Source organism: Impatiens glandulifera, chromosome 6 (assembly GCF_907164915.1).
Source record: "Impatiens glandulifera chromosome 6, dImpGla2.1, whole genome shotgun sequence".
Taxonomy (NCBI): domain Eukaryota; kingdom Viridiplantae; phylum Streptophyta; class Magnoliopsida; order Ericales; family Balsaminaceae; genus Impatiens; species Impatiens glandulifera.
The window spans coordinates 14524270-14541134 of NC_061867.1; the positions used below are offsets into that span (position 1 = coordinate 14524270).

At 32.0% G+C, this 16865-nt stretch overlaps 1 protein-coding gene across 1 annotated transcript; it reads left to right on the forward strand.

Moving 5' to 3' along the window:
- The first annotated feature begins 965 nt into the window (after positions 1 to 965).
- Positions 966 to 3403, forward strand: LOC124943224 (expansin-B15-like). Its single transcript, XM_047483770.1, has 5 exons — positions 966 to 1086; positions 1187 to 1296; positions 1375 to 1556; positions 1633 to 1901; positions 3168 to 3403. Exons 1-5 carry the CDS (start codon positions 966 to 968, stop codon positions 3401 to 3403), a joined length of 918 nt encoding a protein of 305 aa, XP_047339726.1.
- The last annotated feature ends 13462 nt before the right edge of the window (positions 3404 to 16865 follow it).

The following is a 16865-nucleotide window of genomic DNA, read 5'->3' on the forward strand; positions in this document are numbered from 1 at the left end:
TATATATTGTATTTTATCTATTTTTAAGTGTTACAAACAGGACATTATTTTCATTACTAAAATTTCATTTCTTATTTAATATATAAATAAGAAGTATTCTTATTTTACTTATAAATACCTTGTATAGAAAAGTATGAATTTAATAAGAAACTAGAGAATTTCATTGTGTTAGAAGATTGTTGTTACACAAAGAATGTTTGATTGTATTCAAGATTATCTTTTTGATAAGAAAAATTATGACCATGACAAGTAAACTATTTGAATTAGAAGGTTTGAAAAACTCAAAATGAGCATATTCGAAGTTAGAAAAAAGAACGACTAAAGATTAAAATCAAAACTTAAATAGCAAAAAGTCTAAGAATTCATTTTAGTTAACTAGAATTATTATAATTTTATAATTTTCAAAATGTGGTTGTGCCGGAGTGGTTATCGGGCATGACTAGAAATCATTTGTGCTTTGTCCGCGTAGGTTTGAATCCTGTTGACCACAATTAATATCTCTTTCCAAAATTTTAGTTTAAACTGGTGTAAACTATAATAATGAAAATTTTATGTAACTATTTTTTTTTTAGATTATGTCATGATTTACCAAAAACTTGTTTTCAGCTTTTATTTGATTTCATTTACATTTATAATGAATCAAGAAAGTTATATATATTTTATTTTTATTTCCTATCAACAAAATATATTATGTAAAATGAATAATATTAATAATTTTATATATCTTATTGGATTCATACAAATATTTCTTTTATTGGAAAAAATAAATTCACATAAAAAATATTATAACCATACTATCAATATACGTACATTGAAAAAAAGATTCATTAAAGATATTCTAATTGAACATTACTATATATAAATATATTAACCTATTTAAATCTTCCAAAGCTCAATACAATCAAGCCATACACATAGAATTTCCATCAATAAAAAAGAAGAAAAAAGAATAGTTCATAGTAGTTATGTCTTTTCGAATAAAACTAGTATTTTCGATTTTCGTTCTCTCTTCTTTCGTGTTTAATGTATCAGCAATTTCTAGTGAAGCCACGTGGTATGGATCTCCCGATGGTGCTGGGAGCGACGGTAATAAATCCATGTTTTATTTTTTTCACCAAGTAAATTGTTTTATGTTTCAAATTTTGGGAATATAATAGTTTTATTTTTCACAATTTATAATGCGAAGGTGGAGCGTGTGGATTTTGTGATGCTGTTGAAACGACATATGGAAAGTATATAACCGCAGTTGGTAACGGCCTATATAAAGGTGGCAAAGGATGCGGCGCATGTTATGAGGTTAATTTTTATCGAGTCAAATAAATTAAGTCTGAATGTTTATAAGAGATTGATTTATTTTTTTCAATATTCACACAGGTGAAATGCTTGTCACATTCAGCATGCTCTGGAAATTCAATAAATGTGGTTGTTTCTGATCAATGTCCAGGGTGTGATCCGTATCAATTTGATCTTAGTGGCACTTCTTTTGGAGCCCTTGCATCTAATGGGGCTTCCAATCAACTCCGCGGTGCTGGTCGCATTCAAATCGAATACCAAAAGTACTTAATAATAATAATAAAGTAACATATAAAATCATGAAAAAATTATTAATTATATATATAATTGTGTGTGTAGGGTTCCATGTAAATATAATGGGGAAACAATAAAATTTGTAGTGGATAATGGATCGAATCCATATTATATAGCGGTAAATGTTATGGAGGTAGGTGGAGATGGTGACCTAGAAAATGTGGAGATTCAACACGGGTCCAATCCGTTTATGGCTGCCCGTTTGGTTTTTGGAGCCACATGGGGGGTCAACTCGTTCATGCCTGGTCCATTGTCGATTCGACTTACCACAAGTTTGGGAAAGTCTATTGTTGCTCAAAATGTTATTCCGGAAGGTTGGCAGCCCGGCGCGACGTATAGTTCTAATGTCCAATTTTAAAGGATAGTTTCAACATTATAAATATTTTTTAAACTATTTTAACAAGGAATATTGTTCTATAATTGGACATTAGAATAAATATGATGATTTAGTAAGAACAACCATTTTTTTACAGTTTTATTTATTTATTAGTATTATTTGTTTGGATTGGATTGGATTCGGTACTTATATATACTAAGTGAATATTCATTTGGAATCAAATTAGGCTAAAAATGTTCTAATTAAGTACTACTATGTTCCATTTATTGAATATATTAGATTGCTTAATTATTTTTATAAATAAATTTTAATGAAATGATATATCTCAATCTCATTTTATAAATTTATAGTTGATTGAAAATAGTTATAGGAGTAACAAAAAGTCAACATATAGAATGGATCAACAACGACGGTTGAATTATAATGGATGATAATGGTGGACAGAAAAGCGTCACTAAAAATCAAAAGCTAACGGTAAATTGATCTGTCACTATAGATTTCTTCGATAGAAATTACTTTTGGGTTAATAGACGGAAAATTAACTTTCGCTATTTCCCACATTTACTAGCGACGAAATCAATAAAGTGGTATCAGAGCGATGATGTCTTTGATGTTCCAATATCTGTGTCTTACGAAGAATAAATATGATAGTTTGTTTATCCGAGTAAAGACGTTACTTGATTCCCAAGGTACATAGGAAATTATCAGCGATGGAATTGTCGAACCTGACGAGAAAGTGGTGTTAGCCTTGATTCAAGCATTCGAGAAAAAGAAGTATTAGCATGACTTTTCTATAATCCATCAGTTTCTGGATGATGATACTTTTGATAATGTAGCAAATGTCTCCACATCAAAGGAGACATGGGGAATTCTAAAAAATTATCATAGAGGAGTTGTTAGGGTAAAAAGAGTGTGGATTCAGATTTTACGAGGAGAATTTGCAGCTCTTCATCAGGAAGAATCAGAGTCTATTTCAAACTATTTCACGTAAATCTTATCTATCGTCAGTTGGATGATGCGAAATGACGAGAGAATTGAAGACGTTCGAGTAATCGAGAAAATTTTACGATCTCTACAACAATGATTTGACCATGTAGTGGTTACAATAGAAGATAATAGAGATTTAAATAAACTCTCAATCTATGAATTAAATGGATCGTTACGGGTGCACGAGTAACAGATGAACAAGGATTCGTTTGCGAAAAGGGGAGTGTAGTTTATTGAGGCCGTGATGGAGGTCAAGGTTATTCTCGTGGTGGTGGTCGTGGACGTGAAAGGAATCCATACATCGAGAGAGCAAATGATGAAATCCTCGAGGAAATCCGAGAAGCGGTGGAGGAAGAGAAAGAGGATGCAAATGTGGACAAGGAAGTGACGAATACGAGAATATATAAGAAAAGTCACATGTTTAGTGCTACAATTGTCACAAATTGGGTCATTATGCTCATAACTGTTGGTACACTAAGGATGCGAAAGTAGAAGTTAGTCTAGTAGAAGAGAAAGAAACGGAGGAATTAATATTGTTATTGGCGCTAAATTAAGAAGCTATTGGAGGAGAAAGTCTAGTAGAACAAATTGTTGCATCAACAGGTGTGTTGCGCTAACAGCCGAGTATCCAACAACAGTGTTGCGCCAATAGTTGTGTTGCGCTAACAGTCAAGTAGCGAACAACAGTGTTGTGCCAACAGCAGCGTTCGCTATCAGTAGTCTTCCACAACCAGCTTAATACGCCAAAAATATACAACTGCCATGTACACGATTATTACACTAGCTCACGTAGTACTATCTAGTATACCACGTTCTACCGAATATTCCGCGCACTACAATCCCATACGCCACGTTCTAATAAATTATATTCTTATGCGCACTATCCCGTACACCTGGCGTACAACCATCAAAAAGCTGACATGTATCTACAAATTAGATTCAACCATTGCTACGCTTCAAATATAATAAGGGTTCAGAATACAACGGCAAATCCTCTAGATCGATCTCTGAACTTGATCTTTGGATTGCTCTCTCTCTCTCGCTCGCTTTTAAGCATACACGTTACAATATACGTTGAGAGATAATCTTTTGTATTACCTGATAGTAATTTTAATGTTGTAAGTTGAACAGAAGGTTGAGATTTTCAGCAATCTCGTTTTGCGTTGTCTGTTCAACAGAGTGTGATAGTTAGGAGTTCAGAACATGCAGTTGTTAAGACCTGTGATCTGAGTGGGTTTGTGTAGAGCCTATACAAATCAAAGTCTTCTAGTAGACTCCTTATGGAAATAGAAGAATGTGTGTAGGAGTTTTATCTCTGAACATCCGTAAAATCTTGTGTTGTCCTTTCATTGCATCATTCACTTCGTACATTTTCCGCTTCAAATCTAGCAAGCACTTTCTACACTTGAAACCATTCAAGAGCTTGCTAAGATTTGTTAAAGAGTATAAACATGTTTTCAATGTCTAACAGGATTAAAATCGTATTTAAAATGAAAAATTGAACAACAATATTCAACCCCCTTCTATTGTTGTCACCGATCCTAACAATGTTGTACTCATTTTATCCTGAAAATATTTTAGAAAAAAGTTAAGGGATTAAAAGAAATAATTTAGGATGAAATGAGGTACCCATTTCATCCCCCAAAATTATTTATTTAACTCTAAAATATTAAAAAAAACAAATTGGCAAAATATTTGTTATATTTATTTTAAAATTTTGTGTATTTAAAAAATAAAAATTGAAGTCAAAGGGTGGAAAAAAATCAATTTCAAACAAACCCTAGGGATTTAATAAAAAGTATATAGTCGTGATCTTCTGTGGCTCAAATTATAAAAACCAATAATAGTTAGCGCAAGATCAATTGGATGAGCGTTGCATTGTCATCCAAAGCTCCAAATGCGCACGCGTAACCGGTTGTAACCAAAGGAGCATGTTAGCCGAGACGCAGACGAAACGCTTAAATGTCAACGACGCTTAACGTACTATTGACGGAACGCGCTAATGTGCATGAAACAACGTTGTTTCGATTTCCACCGTCATTTTCATCGCAACGCCGGAGGGATAAGGGTGATGTCTCATCCTTTGATTTTCCAAAATATGAATAATGCCGATAGTCAACCAAATCGGATGATTTAAAATCTAAAATGATCACCCTATTTTGCTGATCATTTCTACTACATTAATAAGGATGATTCATCCCTATTTTGACAAATTATTTCAAGAACAGCCAAAATGCCATTAATGACTTTTGGTTGATTCAATCCACTTGAATCCTCCATCAACACTTCCGAAGGAAAGAGAAAACATCTCAAGTCCTGAATCAAAATAAAACAAAAATTTGCCATTGAAGCTCAAAGCTTCAGATTTTTTGAATTTTGTGTAAGACTCTAAACTTGGATCCAAGCATCCCAAAAGCTCCCCTAAGGTCTAAAGGGTGCACTCTAATCCTTAATAAGCTTCCAATAATCTTTTAATTCATACTTTCAGTTTGAAATTGATTTTTTTTATATTTCAGTTTTTATAAGATTGTATGTTGTCTGGTTCTTGAATTTGATGGTTGAAAATTGATATCATGATCATTTATGAGCTTTCTGTGAATGTTAGAGCTGATCAATTTGTCTTAAAAAGAAAAACTCAAAATTGAATTTGAAAAAAAAATAGGTTTGTTGTTCTTGGGCAAATTCTCATGAATCGAAACCCATAAAACTTTCCAACATTATTGTAATGATGTTAGGCAACTTTGGATCTTGTTTGATCCATCCCAATCATTTTGACTAATAATCAAAAATTTAAAAAAAAAATGAAAATTTTGAATTCTTAATTAGTTTAAACGAACATCTCTCGTGTTTTTGTATTTGTACCAAATCAAGTGTATGAGGTATAAGGAAGTTATTGGTTAACTCCTCTTTCACATCATAAGGCCTGTTTGGTTCCCATTTTCAAAATCCAAAATTATTTTTATAATTTTGGAACCTCAATTTTTTTTCTATATACCCCAAAAAATTAGAAAATGTTTTAAAATTATTTTTGAGATATTTCTAGAAAAAATATTTTTACAAAGGCCTGTTTGAGATTTATGTCTAAGCTCTAATGTCTTTAAAAACTGATATTGTTTAGGTATTTTCTCCCTAAGTCAACATCATCAGTAATAAGTACCAACATTTAATTATTATTGTTACAATATTTTCAAAACGCATAAACCTTATCCATGTTTAAGACCGTAAGAATAATCGGTAAAAATTAAAACGTTATAAAATCAATTTTCAAAAGCCAAATTTATTATTAGTGACCGTTTTTAAAACGGGTACGGAGGATGAAGTGCGAAAGCCCTTTACCGAGTATCACCAAATTATAAACAAAAAGAAACTCTCTCCAATACGTTTGTATACGTATGCCATTTTTATTGATTTAAAAAAATGGTGACTCTGTTTCAAAATAAATAATATTTTAAATTATTATGTTTAATTAATTTAAGCAAACGGATTTCTAAAAAATCAAATTTTAATTTGATTACCGCAAATCCCCGAATTATTTAAAATTGAACCATAATTCATTATTTTTAATTAATTTCAAAAGTTGACCGGGACCATTTAAAAATAATGTTTTATTTTAAGAAGAATCATGACACACAAACCAATGTTGAAATTCTAGAACCTCGAGTTTTTTCACAAAAATTATACAGAGGGTTTTTACGAGGATTATAAGTGTAGCAAATATTCCTTAGAGATTACCTCTTTAGGGGCTACTATGATTAGATATAAAAATGAATATAATATGTCTGAGTAGTTCACCTGACATATTAACTAGGTAATGTGATGTAGTATTTGGAGTGGCATATCGATAATGTGAAAGTATTTTTGTGGACAATCTAGATTTTTGATTTGCAATGCCTCTTTCATAAGTTTCTTGAAGGATGTATTGTGTAGTGTCATAAATCTATCCTCATCATTTACGGTTATTGTCCCGATCTCGATATTTATATGTATAGATGTTATAGTTAAATGAATATTTGTTTTGAGTTCTAATGATAATGATTTTGCAATGAGAATCAGGTATAGAAGAAAACTAAATACTAAAGAGTTAGCTTCACATGAAAGAATGTTGAACCTTGTGAGACTCAAAGAGATGAATCCTTCTTCGTGTGATATTTTTCTTTAATAAGATATTGATAATTTTAAGGTTAGTCACTGACACTTTTTAACTGCAGAGATTGCTCCTTTATGATCTTATACGGGAGAAGTTGTGGGGCTCTAACTTCCCATCGAAAATCTCATTCTTTGGATTGAATGTAATGCATAAAATAACTTCACAGATTATAAATGCATGAAAAATTGTGTATTCTAACAATTTTTTGTAGAATGAATCACAAAGAGGTGGAGTCGACGCCTCACTGCTCTTACATTGTGTTGTAGTTATTGCCGCTTATTATGAAACATGACTGATATTGATCTATCATTAGCTATTGGGAAGTGTGGAAAAAGAGGGTGAACACGGTTTGTCTAACTGTTGGGTCCCTATCTCACTTATCTTCTGGTGGACCATTTGACTTGAAAAGAACCATAGAACATTTAGTGATTATTTTCGACAGATGCGTTTAATACATAACTATATTATTATGGCAATCGAGAATGTTTCATTAGGTAAATTAGTTGAGGTGGTTGGGGAACTTATTGATCTTCTCGAGGACCTCTGTGTTCGTTTAAGTTTTTTTTTTTTTTTTTTTTTACCTTTGATAAACATTTTTGTAATTTTTCTAATATAGTTTTTAAATATTTTATAATTTAATTTTTAGATGAGCAAATCTGGTATATATTAAAGAGATTTTATTCCACATGTTAAAGGTTCCAACAAATGCATGTGATCTTTGATATGAGATTTTGAAAAAGATCAAATAATTAAAGGTTGATTGAGACTTTGGTTTATACCATATGGGCATCAAAGAATATATATATAATTTTACTTTTTCTCAAATTACAATAACTGCAATATAACAAAGATCCTCAAGCATGTTTCATATCCATTTGTCCTCTCGAGTACACCAAATAGTTAATTGTAGCTGAAATCCATTCATTTGTGTTCAACGTGGAAAGAATTAAAACCCATGCATGCATGTTTATTATGATCCTTTTTTAAAAGGTGGTATTTTCATTAATCATATTGTCGAGATTATCTCGACTTCATGAAAAAGGTTGGAGAGAGCGCTCCAAAACGCAACAAGTTCCAAAGTTGATTTGAAAATATTTCTATTTTCTTGATAGATCATCATTGAAAATGGTTATTTTGTCACAATTATATTATTTTTTTTTGAAAAATCAATAAAAGTAAAATTTAAATAGTTTTTCTACATAACCACAATCCCATCTATTGGCTGGGAACGATCAATGTTACAATTAATTTTTTTGGTTTGGTATAAGATATTTATTGAGTATGTATATAATTAGTTAGTGTGATTTTTTGATTAATTTATGGATCTTGATCAAATTATTGTGTGATGTTTTTACTTTATTTTAAAAAAATATTATTAGGATTGTTTTTTAGATTATGACATATTATCTTTAGATCCATGTGATTTTAACATGTATAAATTTTTCTTTAGATTTAAAATAAAAATAAAAAATGAAATCATACCAAAACATACAAATGAATTTAATATATACATATATATTCACAACTCTTCAAACGATTTAGAGAGAAATGGTATATATTATTAACATTATTTAATTAATTATAATAATCATGACTTCTGAGAATAATATTAAGTTGTCACGGGATAATATGGGAGATATAAAAAATATTATATTTTAATTATATAGTGCTGGTAAGTGTTGGATGTAATTTATATTATCTTTATTAGTTGTTAAGAAATTAGTGTAAATACTAACTATATAAACGCTTTCATTATATCATATTATATCATGGTATCAGAGTCTCCATTTATGGATTCTCTTTGTTCAACCTAAAATTTTTAATTTATGGTTCCGGTCTAGATTTGGTGTTAGAATCTATAATTGTCATGGTATTTTTTGACTTTGTTTTTTTATTAATTTTTGATGCAGTTGATTTTCTGCCAATCCTATATGGACACAATTTCTCAAGAACCTCCAGCTTTTATACTTTATTTGTTTCCTTTGTCACTTATGTTTATCATTTTTCTAAGTCCTCATTTTATAGAAAGGTAGTTCATCCCTTTGATAAACTGTTATGAATAGGGAATGTACTTTATATCAAACTCATTTATGGGATTTGATTTCACTACTGTCTGGAAAATATATCATTGACTCTCATTGGGTCTACAAGATTAAAACAAAATTAAATGGTTTCATTAAGCGATTCAAGGCTCGACTTTGTAGTCGCTCATTTTCACCCCTTAATTTTTATATTTTATAAACAACTTTGTTTTTAAATAATTGAATTTTTAAAAAACGTTGATTTTGAATTTTAATAAGTTAAGTTAGTAATTTGTCTATGTTATAAAATATAGGACATTTATTATATTTAGAATATTCAATTAGAATATTCAATGTTTTATTTAATTAATTATTTTGGGTATTTAAAAAATAAAAAATTAATATATATATATATATATATATTAACGTTTTTTTAAGATTAAAACATAAATTCATTAAGTATATTTTTATTATTTTTTAATTAAATTAGTTGTTTTAAAGGATTAAATTAGTTATTTTAAATAATTAGTTTAGTTGTTTCTTTTTTTATTTAATTAGATTAATTTATATTAAAGAATTTAATTTGATTAATTAAGAAATAAAATATTTTTGGGTATAAGACTACGTCTATCACAACTAAATATTTTCCCTTTTATTATTTTTATTATTAATTTGTTAAATGATTAATTTAATTAATAGTTTTTTTTTATTTTATTAATAATTTTCTAAGACTTTGGAAACCGTTTGTGGGTAAAATCAAAATGGAAATAAATTCAAGAACCATCAAGAAGCTTTTAAGTCCATCAAGATAAATCAAAATCCATGAAGAAAAGTGTAATTTCACAATTTTGATGTTATTTTTCAAGACCAAATGGAAGGATCTAGAAGATTCTCAAGTCCATGACCTAGAAAGTGATGGATAAATCTATAAGACAATCTCCGTGAGCTTGAATGAGCAATGAAATAGGAGAAAAGACTTGGTTATTTTTTAATGAAAAATTCAATCCTTCTTAAGATTAGGAATTCTTTAAGACTTGACATTTTAATTAAATAAAAAATCATTTTTTAACTAAGTCATGAGGAGCTAAGGGGTATATGGGCCTTAGGCCCTAAGGTTTCTCACGAGTTCCTATAAATACACATTTTTGTGCACTTGTACAAAGTTAGATTTTTTTATTCCTAAGTTCCACTAGGCTGTAAAATTGAAACCTCCTTAAGAACATTAGGATTCCCCTTTGGATAACCTCCCTGAGCAATTACCAATTAGAAAATGGTCATAAGATGGACCTACTGCATGTTTAAGATCAAGTGTGAGTTGCTATAGATTCAGGACCGACGATCTGTACCTGAAGGAAACCTGCTGCGAGCCCAGGACTAAGAGGATGCACTTACTACTGGTCGCATTTTTGCACCTGATGCTGACCTACGACTGAGAATTTGAACTTGTTGTACACCTGGGACTGATGTTGTATGTTGCACTTGGGACCGTTTCTACTGAACAGGGATCGATGTTGCTGCATGATACGATCAAGAATCTGAACTTGTTGTGCACATGAGACCGCTGCTACTGACTATCGACCAACGGTGATGCATGTTGCGACCGAGATTTAGAACCTATTGTGCAACTGAGACTGATGGTGACTAGGAACCGATGCTGCTACACCCTTTGACTGAGAATCTGAACCTGATGTGCACATAGGACCGCTACTATTGACCAAGGACCAATATTGTTGCATTATGTTCGAACGAGGTTCATATTACGACCTAGCTGGGTTCAAACTTTTGTCAAAATTAGATTATAGGACCATGGAATCTAACCACGCTCCTTGTGCATATTTTCCCATATTTTGTTGGCTTTACTTTTTATGTATGTTCATGGCTTATGTGATTATAGGTTAACATATAAATATTTTAAAAATATGGTAAAGCGTAACATATTTTAAAAACGGTCAAAGTTAATTAGTACAGACCTTAGGGGCGTTGTGGGACATAGCGTCTAAAATCCTTTCTCACGCATAACCAAACACCGAACTTAATCTCTTAATCTCCTAATTTTTCAAATTAGGTTGTGAATATCGAGTCGTGAGGAAATTAAAACTTTGAAAAAATTAATTTAGGCCTATGACATACTTCTTCATTAAAAAACTTGCAATCTCTTCCAGATTCGACGGGATAGTAAGTTATGGAGTTGTCTACAAAGCCTTGTTTTATAAACTTAAAAATTTCAAACCATAAAATTAATTCCCCTCATATTTGACTTGTTTTTAAAACTTATCTTTTTTTAAAAAGAGAGATCCCAGAGAAAAAATTTAATTTGTCGATATCGACGTAAAAAATCGATCACAAACTTGTTGTTAATGTCTATTCTCAAGAGTGGCAAGGATTACGAGGAAACATTTGCTCATGTTGCGAAATTGAATATTGTTTTCACTTTTATTACTGTTGCTTCGTTTTCCAATGGAAAATCTCTCAAATGGATGCAAAGAATTCTTTCTTGAATGGTGACCTTCATCAAGAAGTTTATTTGATGCCTCTCCTTTGTGTTCCTCAACATCTTAGTGAAGTTTGGAAACTTCACAAAACTTTTTATGTTTTCAATCAAGAACCATGTGCCTGGTTTGAAAAATTCTCTATGGTGATCACTTTGCTTAATTTTTTTTCTAGTAATCAGGATTCATTTTTATTTGTCAAGCGTACAATGGAATGTTATATTCTTCTGTCCTTGTATGTGGATGATATGATAATTATAGTTGTTGATCATGATGATATTGAATCATTAAAGTCTAAGTTGACACATTCCTTTGTTTTGAAAGATTTGAGCATGCTACGTTATTTTTGGGAATTGATATAGCCTATTCTACAAAAGGTTATCTCTTATCTCAATCAAAATACATTGTTAAGTTGTTTAAGCATGCTCGACTAACCGACAAATTAATTGATGATACACCCTTGAGACCAATGTTAGATAAACTTGGTCCAATGGCACTAATTTAGAGGATTTTGGTCTTTATCGTACCATTATTAATAAGTTGGTTTATCTTACTATAACTCGCTCAGACATTACACATGTAGCTCATGTGGTTACTTATTTTTCATTGTCCTTACTACAATTCATTGGATTGTTATTCTTTGTATTCTCAGGTATCTTCGAGGTAATCAATTTCATTGTCTCATGTTTCCTTCCACGTCTTCATTAGAGTTGTGCGCCTATTCTGATGCAAAATGGGCTAGTGATCATACGGATAACAAGTCGACCATTGGATATTGTATTTTCCTCGGTGATTTGAATATTTTTGGAAAAGAAAGATACAAGATGTCATATTTCGGTCTTCTATAGAAGCTAGGTATTATGAAATTGCTTGGTTACATCGTTTGCTTACTAATACGAGTATTTCTATTTCTCAACCTTCTCCGCTACATTGTGATACTTAGAGTGTTATTTAGATTGCATGGAATTTCATCTTTCATGAGAGAACCAAACATATCGAGATTGATTGTCATGTTACTCTTCAGCATCTATAGACTCATAGTACCATCACTTTGTCATTCATTCCTTCCTCCTTGCAGATTGCTCATATATTTACAAAAGTGCACTTGGATTCGCACTTTTGTTTTCTAACTAACAAACCCTAAATACTTATTGTTGTTGCATCGTGAGTTTCAGAGATATATTATTTATATTATCTTTATTAACACTTAAGGGTATTTAAGTCTATTAACACTTAAGGGTATTTAAGTCTATTATAATCACTAACTATATAAATTTTTTCATTGCATTCATTTTATTCATGCTAGCTAATAAGAAACCCTAGTCTCTTTCTTTATTAGAAAGTATTTAATAACCCATACCAAACACATTTTATATGTACAACTTAACTGTTCTTCCCAAATGTTTTATTTTTAATTTCAGTATCAAGTTAGTTTTGACTTAATTCGTTAACATTGTATTTTTTTTGACCTAGAAGTATATCGATTTTGTAGAGGTACCAAAGAAGCTTAGTAATACATGGTTGACGACAATGATTGACAAACGATAATGAAGATATTTTTAAAGTTGTTGATGCTTGGTCAAATGAGATTCAAAATATCTCTAATCGTATCGCCATTAAGCATGTGCAAAGTCATGGTGTATTCTCTCTTATCATGTACATTAATATGTGTTTTTGCATGCATTTGTAGAGACGTTGACAAAGTCATTAAGATTGTTGAAAATATAAGATAAACAAGAACAAAGAAAGACCAAAAAGGTGTCAAGAATTACTAATCCCATCATGAAAGAAAGAAGAGAAAGACATTTAGCGGAGTCAACTATAACAATATAGAAAAAGCCTCAAAATATGAGCAAAACAAGATAATCTAGATCAATTTTGTATCGTGTTCTTTCGATAACCTCTGTCTCACGAACTAGCGATATATCTATCTTATGAATATTTTTTAGATTTGAATGTTTGCTATATTTTGATGTATATATGTATGACTTTGTTATTATGATTCTTCATATCTTTATTGATGTTGTATCTTATTTAATTTGTGGCAAGTTTTGCCCAAATTTTTAATTGTAAATGTTTATGTTTTCTCCCATATTTTTATTTCAAAATAAAGTTGTAATGATTTTAGAAAAAATAAAAACTCTTGTGATTCGATGGAAACTTATAATATTTAAAAAATGTAGATCAATAACTTGATAATGGAAAAGATACAATTATTACAAAATAAGTAGAAAAGGGTGATGGGATATGCCAATTTCCATATTGGAGCATATCCAAAATGAAACTGGTTCCTTTTCGTTTTGTTGTACCCTTTCCTTTATTCCCTCTAACCCACTAATATTTTTGCAATCACTTTTCCTCTCAATGAAAAATGGGAAGTTGAATTTGATTCATGTAACCTATATTATTGAGGGATTTACCATCACCACACACAATCACATTGGCATATTGGGAAGCATATGTTTATCAAACTTGACAATTTTGAATTTTTTATCTTCCATTTTCAATATTTCTCAGCCACCACTTAAAATAGAATAAAAGTAACTTTCAACTAATTACAATTTCACTTATTATATTAGTTTATGAATAAAATAGATTGAAAGTGCATCTAATTTCAAGTGGACTGCTAGGGAGGGTGAGACTGAAAATGAAGTGTAGGATGTGATTATGAAAACCGTAAATCAAACAAATCAATACATATTAAGACATGCCAACTTTTGCTCCGAACAACTATATCATTTGGTGTTGTGACGACTGGGTAGGAGGTTGAGAATGTAGGGGAACAAATTGTCGACAGGGTGAGTATGATGCTAATTGGCTAAAAAGGGTGAACAATCACAAATTACCACAAAAGGTCAATTTCACAAAATTGGCTAATTACCACAAATTGTCATTTTCAACATGCAAATGATTTACTATTATCCTCAACCCGGCTAGCTAAGGATCTTTTCGCTAAAATCTCGTGTAATAATAATAATAATAATAATAATAATAATAATAATAATAATAATAATAATAATTGTTGAGGTGGTGAAAAAATCAATAAAACAAGGAATATCACAAAATAAAATAAAATAATTGAATACCCATCCATAGTAATGGAAACATTGTGCGCGTCTACCGTATAGTCAACTTTGCGTCCAACTTAAAGAAAATTAACTTCATACTGGTTAAAAAAAGAACATCATAATCCACCACGAATTTTGACTTTAATAAAACGGGAAATTTGATAACATGACCCTGAAAACAAAGGTATTTTGAAATATAACTTCCATAATAACTTTTTTGTTTTTAACCTTTTTTTAAAAAATTTTCCAATTTTACCCTCAATAACCTTTTTATTTTTTCTTTTTTCTTTTTTTTTCTTTTTTATTTTCTTTTTCTTTTTCTTTCTTTTCTTTTCTTCTTCCCCCGCTTTCCCTTTCCCCCGACCGTTGCACTCCCCCCCTCCCCAGACCCTTCTTCTTCCCTTCCGTTCTTCTTCTTCCCTTCCGTTGCACTCCGCCGACGTTCGCCAAAAAGCCCAACCCTTCCAGCCAGCCTCTTCGTCGATCGCCAAGCCAAACTTCCAGCCAACGACGATTGCCAAACCTCGGACGATTCTAGCCCAACGATTTGAGGTTAGTTTAGGTTTATTGTTTAGGTAATCTTAGTTTAGTTTAGGTTTATTGTTTAGGTAATCTTAGTTTAGTTTATGTTTATTGTTTTAAATGCTGAGAATGCTGAGAATGCTGAGATTGATATAGTTTGAAATGCTGAGAATGTTTGTGAATGGTTTGTGAATATTTGCTTTGCATGTTTTGATTAGGGTTTTAGTTTATTATGAATACTGAGAATGGTATATTTGATTAGGGTTTTAGGGTTTTAGTTTAGGTTTAGGGCTTGGCGTGGGGGTTGGGCGTGGGGGTTGGGCGTGGGGCGTGGGGCGTGGGGCTTGGACGTGGGGCGTGGGCGTGGGGCGTGGGGGTTGGGCGTGGGGCATGGACGTGGGGGCGTGGGGGTGGGGCGTGAGGCGTGGGGGTTGGGCGTGTGGCGTAGGGCGTTGGGAGTGGGGGTTCGTCGTGGGGCGTAGGGCTTGGGCGTAGGGCGTGCGGCGTGGGGTTTGGGCGTGGGGCTTGGGCGTGGGGCGTGGCCCTTGGGCGTGGGTCTTGGGCGTGGGGCGTGGCCCTTGGGCGTGGGTCTTGGGCGTGGGGCGTGGGTCTTGGGCGTGGGCGTGGGGCGTGGCCCTTGGGCGTGGGTCTTGGGTCTTGGGCGTGGGGTCACGCAATATGTAAAACTAATTAATAAGGTTCTTAATAAGTGATGATAGCTTAGTTGAGAGAATGTCAGACTGAAGATCTAAAGGTCAGGTGTTCGATCCACCTTCACTGTAAAAGTTTTTTTTTTCTTTGCCTTTTACTTTATAATTAATGAAACAGCGAAGCAGAACTTACAAAATTGAAATTGAAAATGGGAAAAATACCCAACATTCTCATTATCTCCAATGTGAACTTAAGTTTCTAATATGAGCTAAGAAGGTAATCTTAATCTAGGATGAACCTTGCTAAATCTATATTCTTGTTTTTGGGCTTGCATTAACTATAACAACTTTTATTATACATATCTATGTAACAGCAGCAAATGTACAAAGTCTTCTGGTTTTGGCAAAAAGAAAGAGGTATTACAGTGTGCAATTGAGGGTCAGTTATGGAGCTTTGTTGTTGTACTTGCAGCACAAAATGGAGCTTTATGAAGTAGAAATTTGAACAAATTACTAATTGTTGTGTAATATATATGTTGTACTATTTGCTGCACTTGAGAAAAGCCTCCAGTGTGTAATGGAAGGGTGGGATTATAAGTAAGTCAGGTACTTATTTTCTCAGTTGTCTCTTTCTCTCAACAATTTGTAAATTGAATTCACTGATGGGATTGTGCAAATCATGTATATTATTAGGGGTGAGCATAATATGGGTTTACCCAAACCCAACCCTAACCCAAACCCAAAATATTAATTTGGGTTGGTTAATATGGGTTGGGTTGAGTATGGGTTGGGTTGAGTATGGGTTGAGTTTAATAAGTGATGATAGCTTAGTTGAGAGAATGTCAGACTGAAGATCTAAAGGTCAGGTGTTCGATCCACCTTCACTGTAAAAGTTTTTTTTTTCTTTGCCTTTTACTTTATAATTAATGAAACAGCGAAGCAGAACTTACAAAATTGAAATTGAAAATAGGAAAAATACCCAACATTCTCATTATCTCCAATGTGAACTTAAGTTTCTAATATGAGCTAAGAAGGTAATCTTAATCTAGGATGAACC

Bases quoted from the DNA above. Each gene is read 5' to 3' on its own strand.
- LOC124943224 (XM_047483770.1), top strand. From the start codon at position 966: ATGTCTTTTCGAATAAAACTAGTATTTTCGATTTTCGTTCTCTCTTCT. The intron at 1,087-1,186 runs GTAATAAATCCA...TATAATGCGAAG, and splicing joins CGATGGTGCTGGGAGCGACG to GTGGAGCGTGTGGATTTTGT. The intron at 1,297-1,374 runs GTTAATTTTTAT...ATATTCACACAG, and splicing joins GATGCGGCGCATGTTATGAG to GTGAAATGCTTGTCACATTC.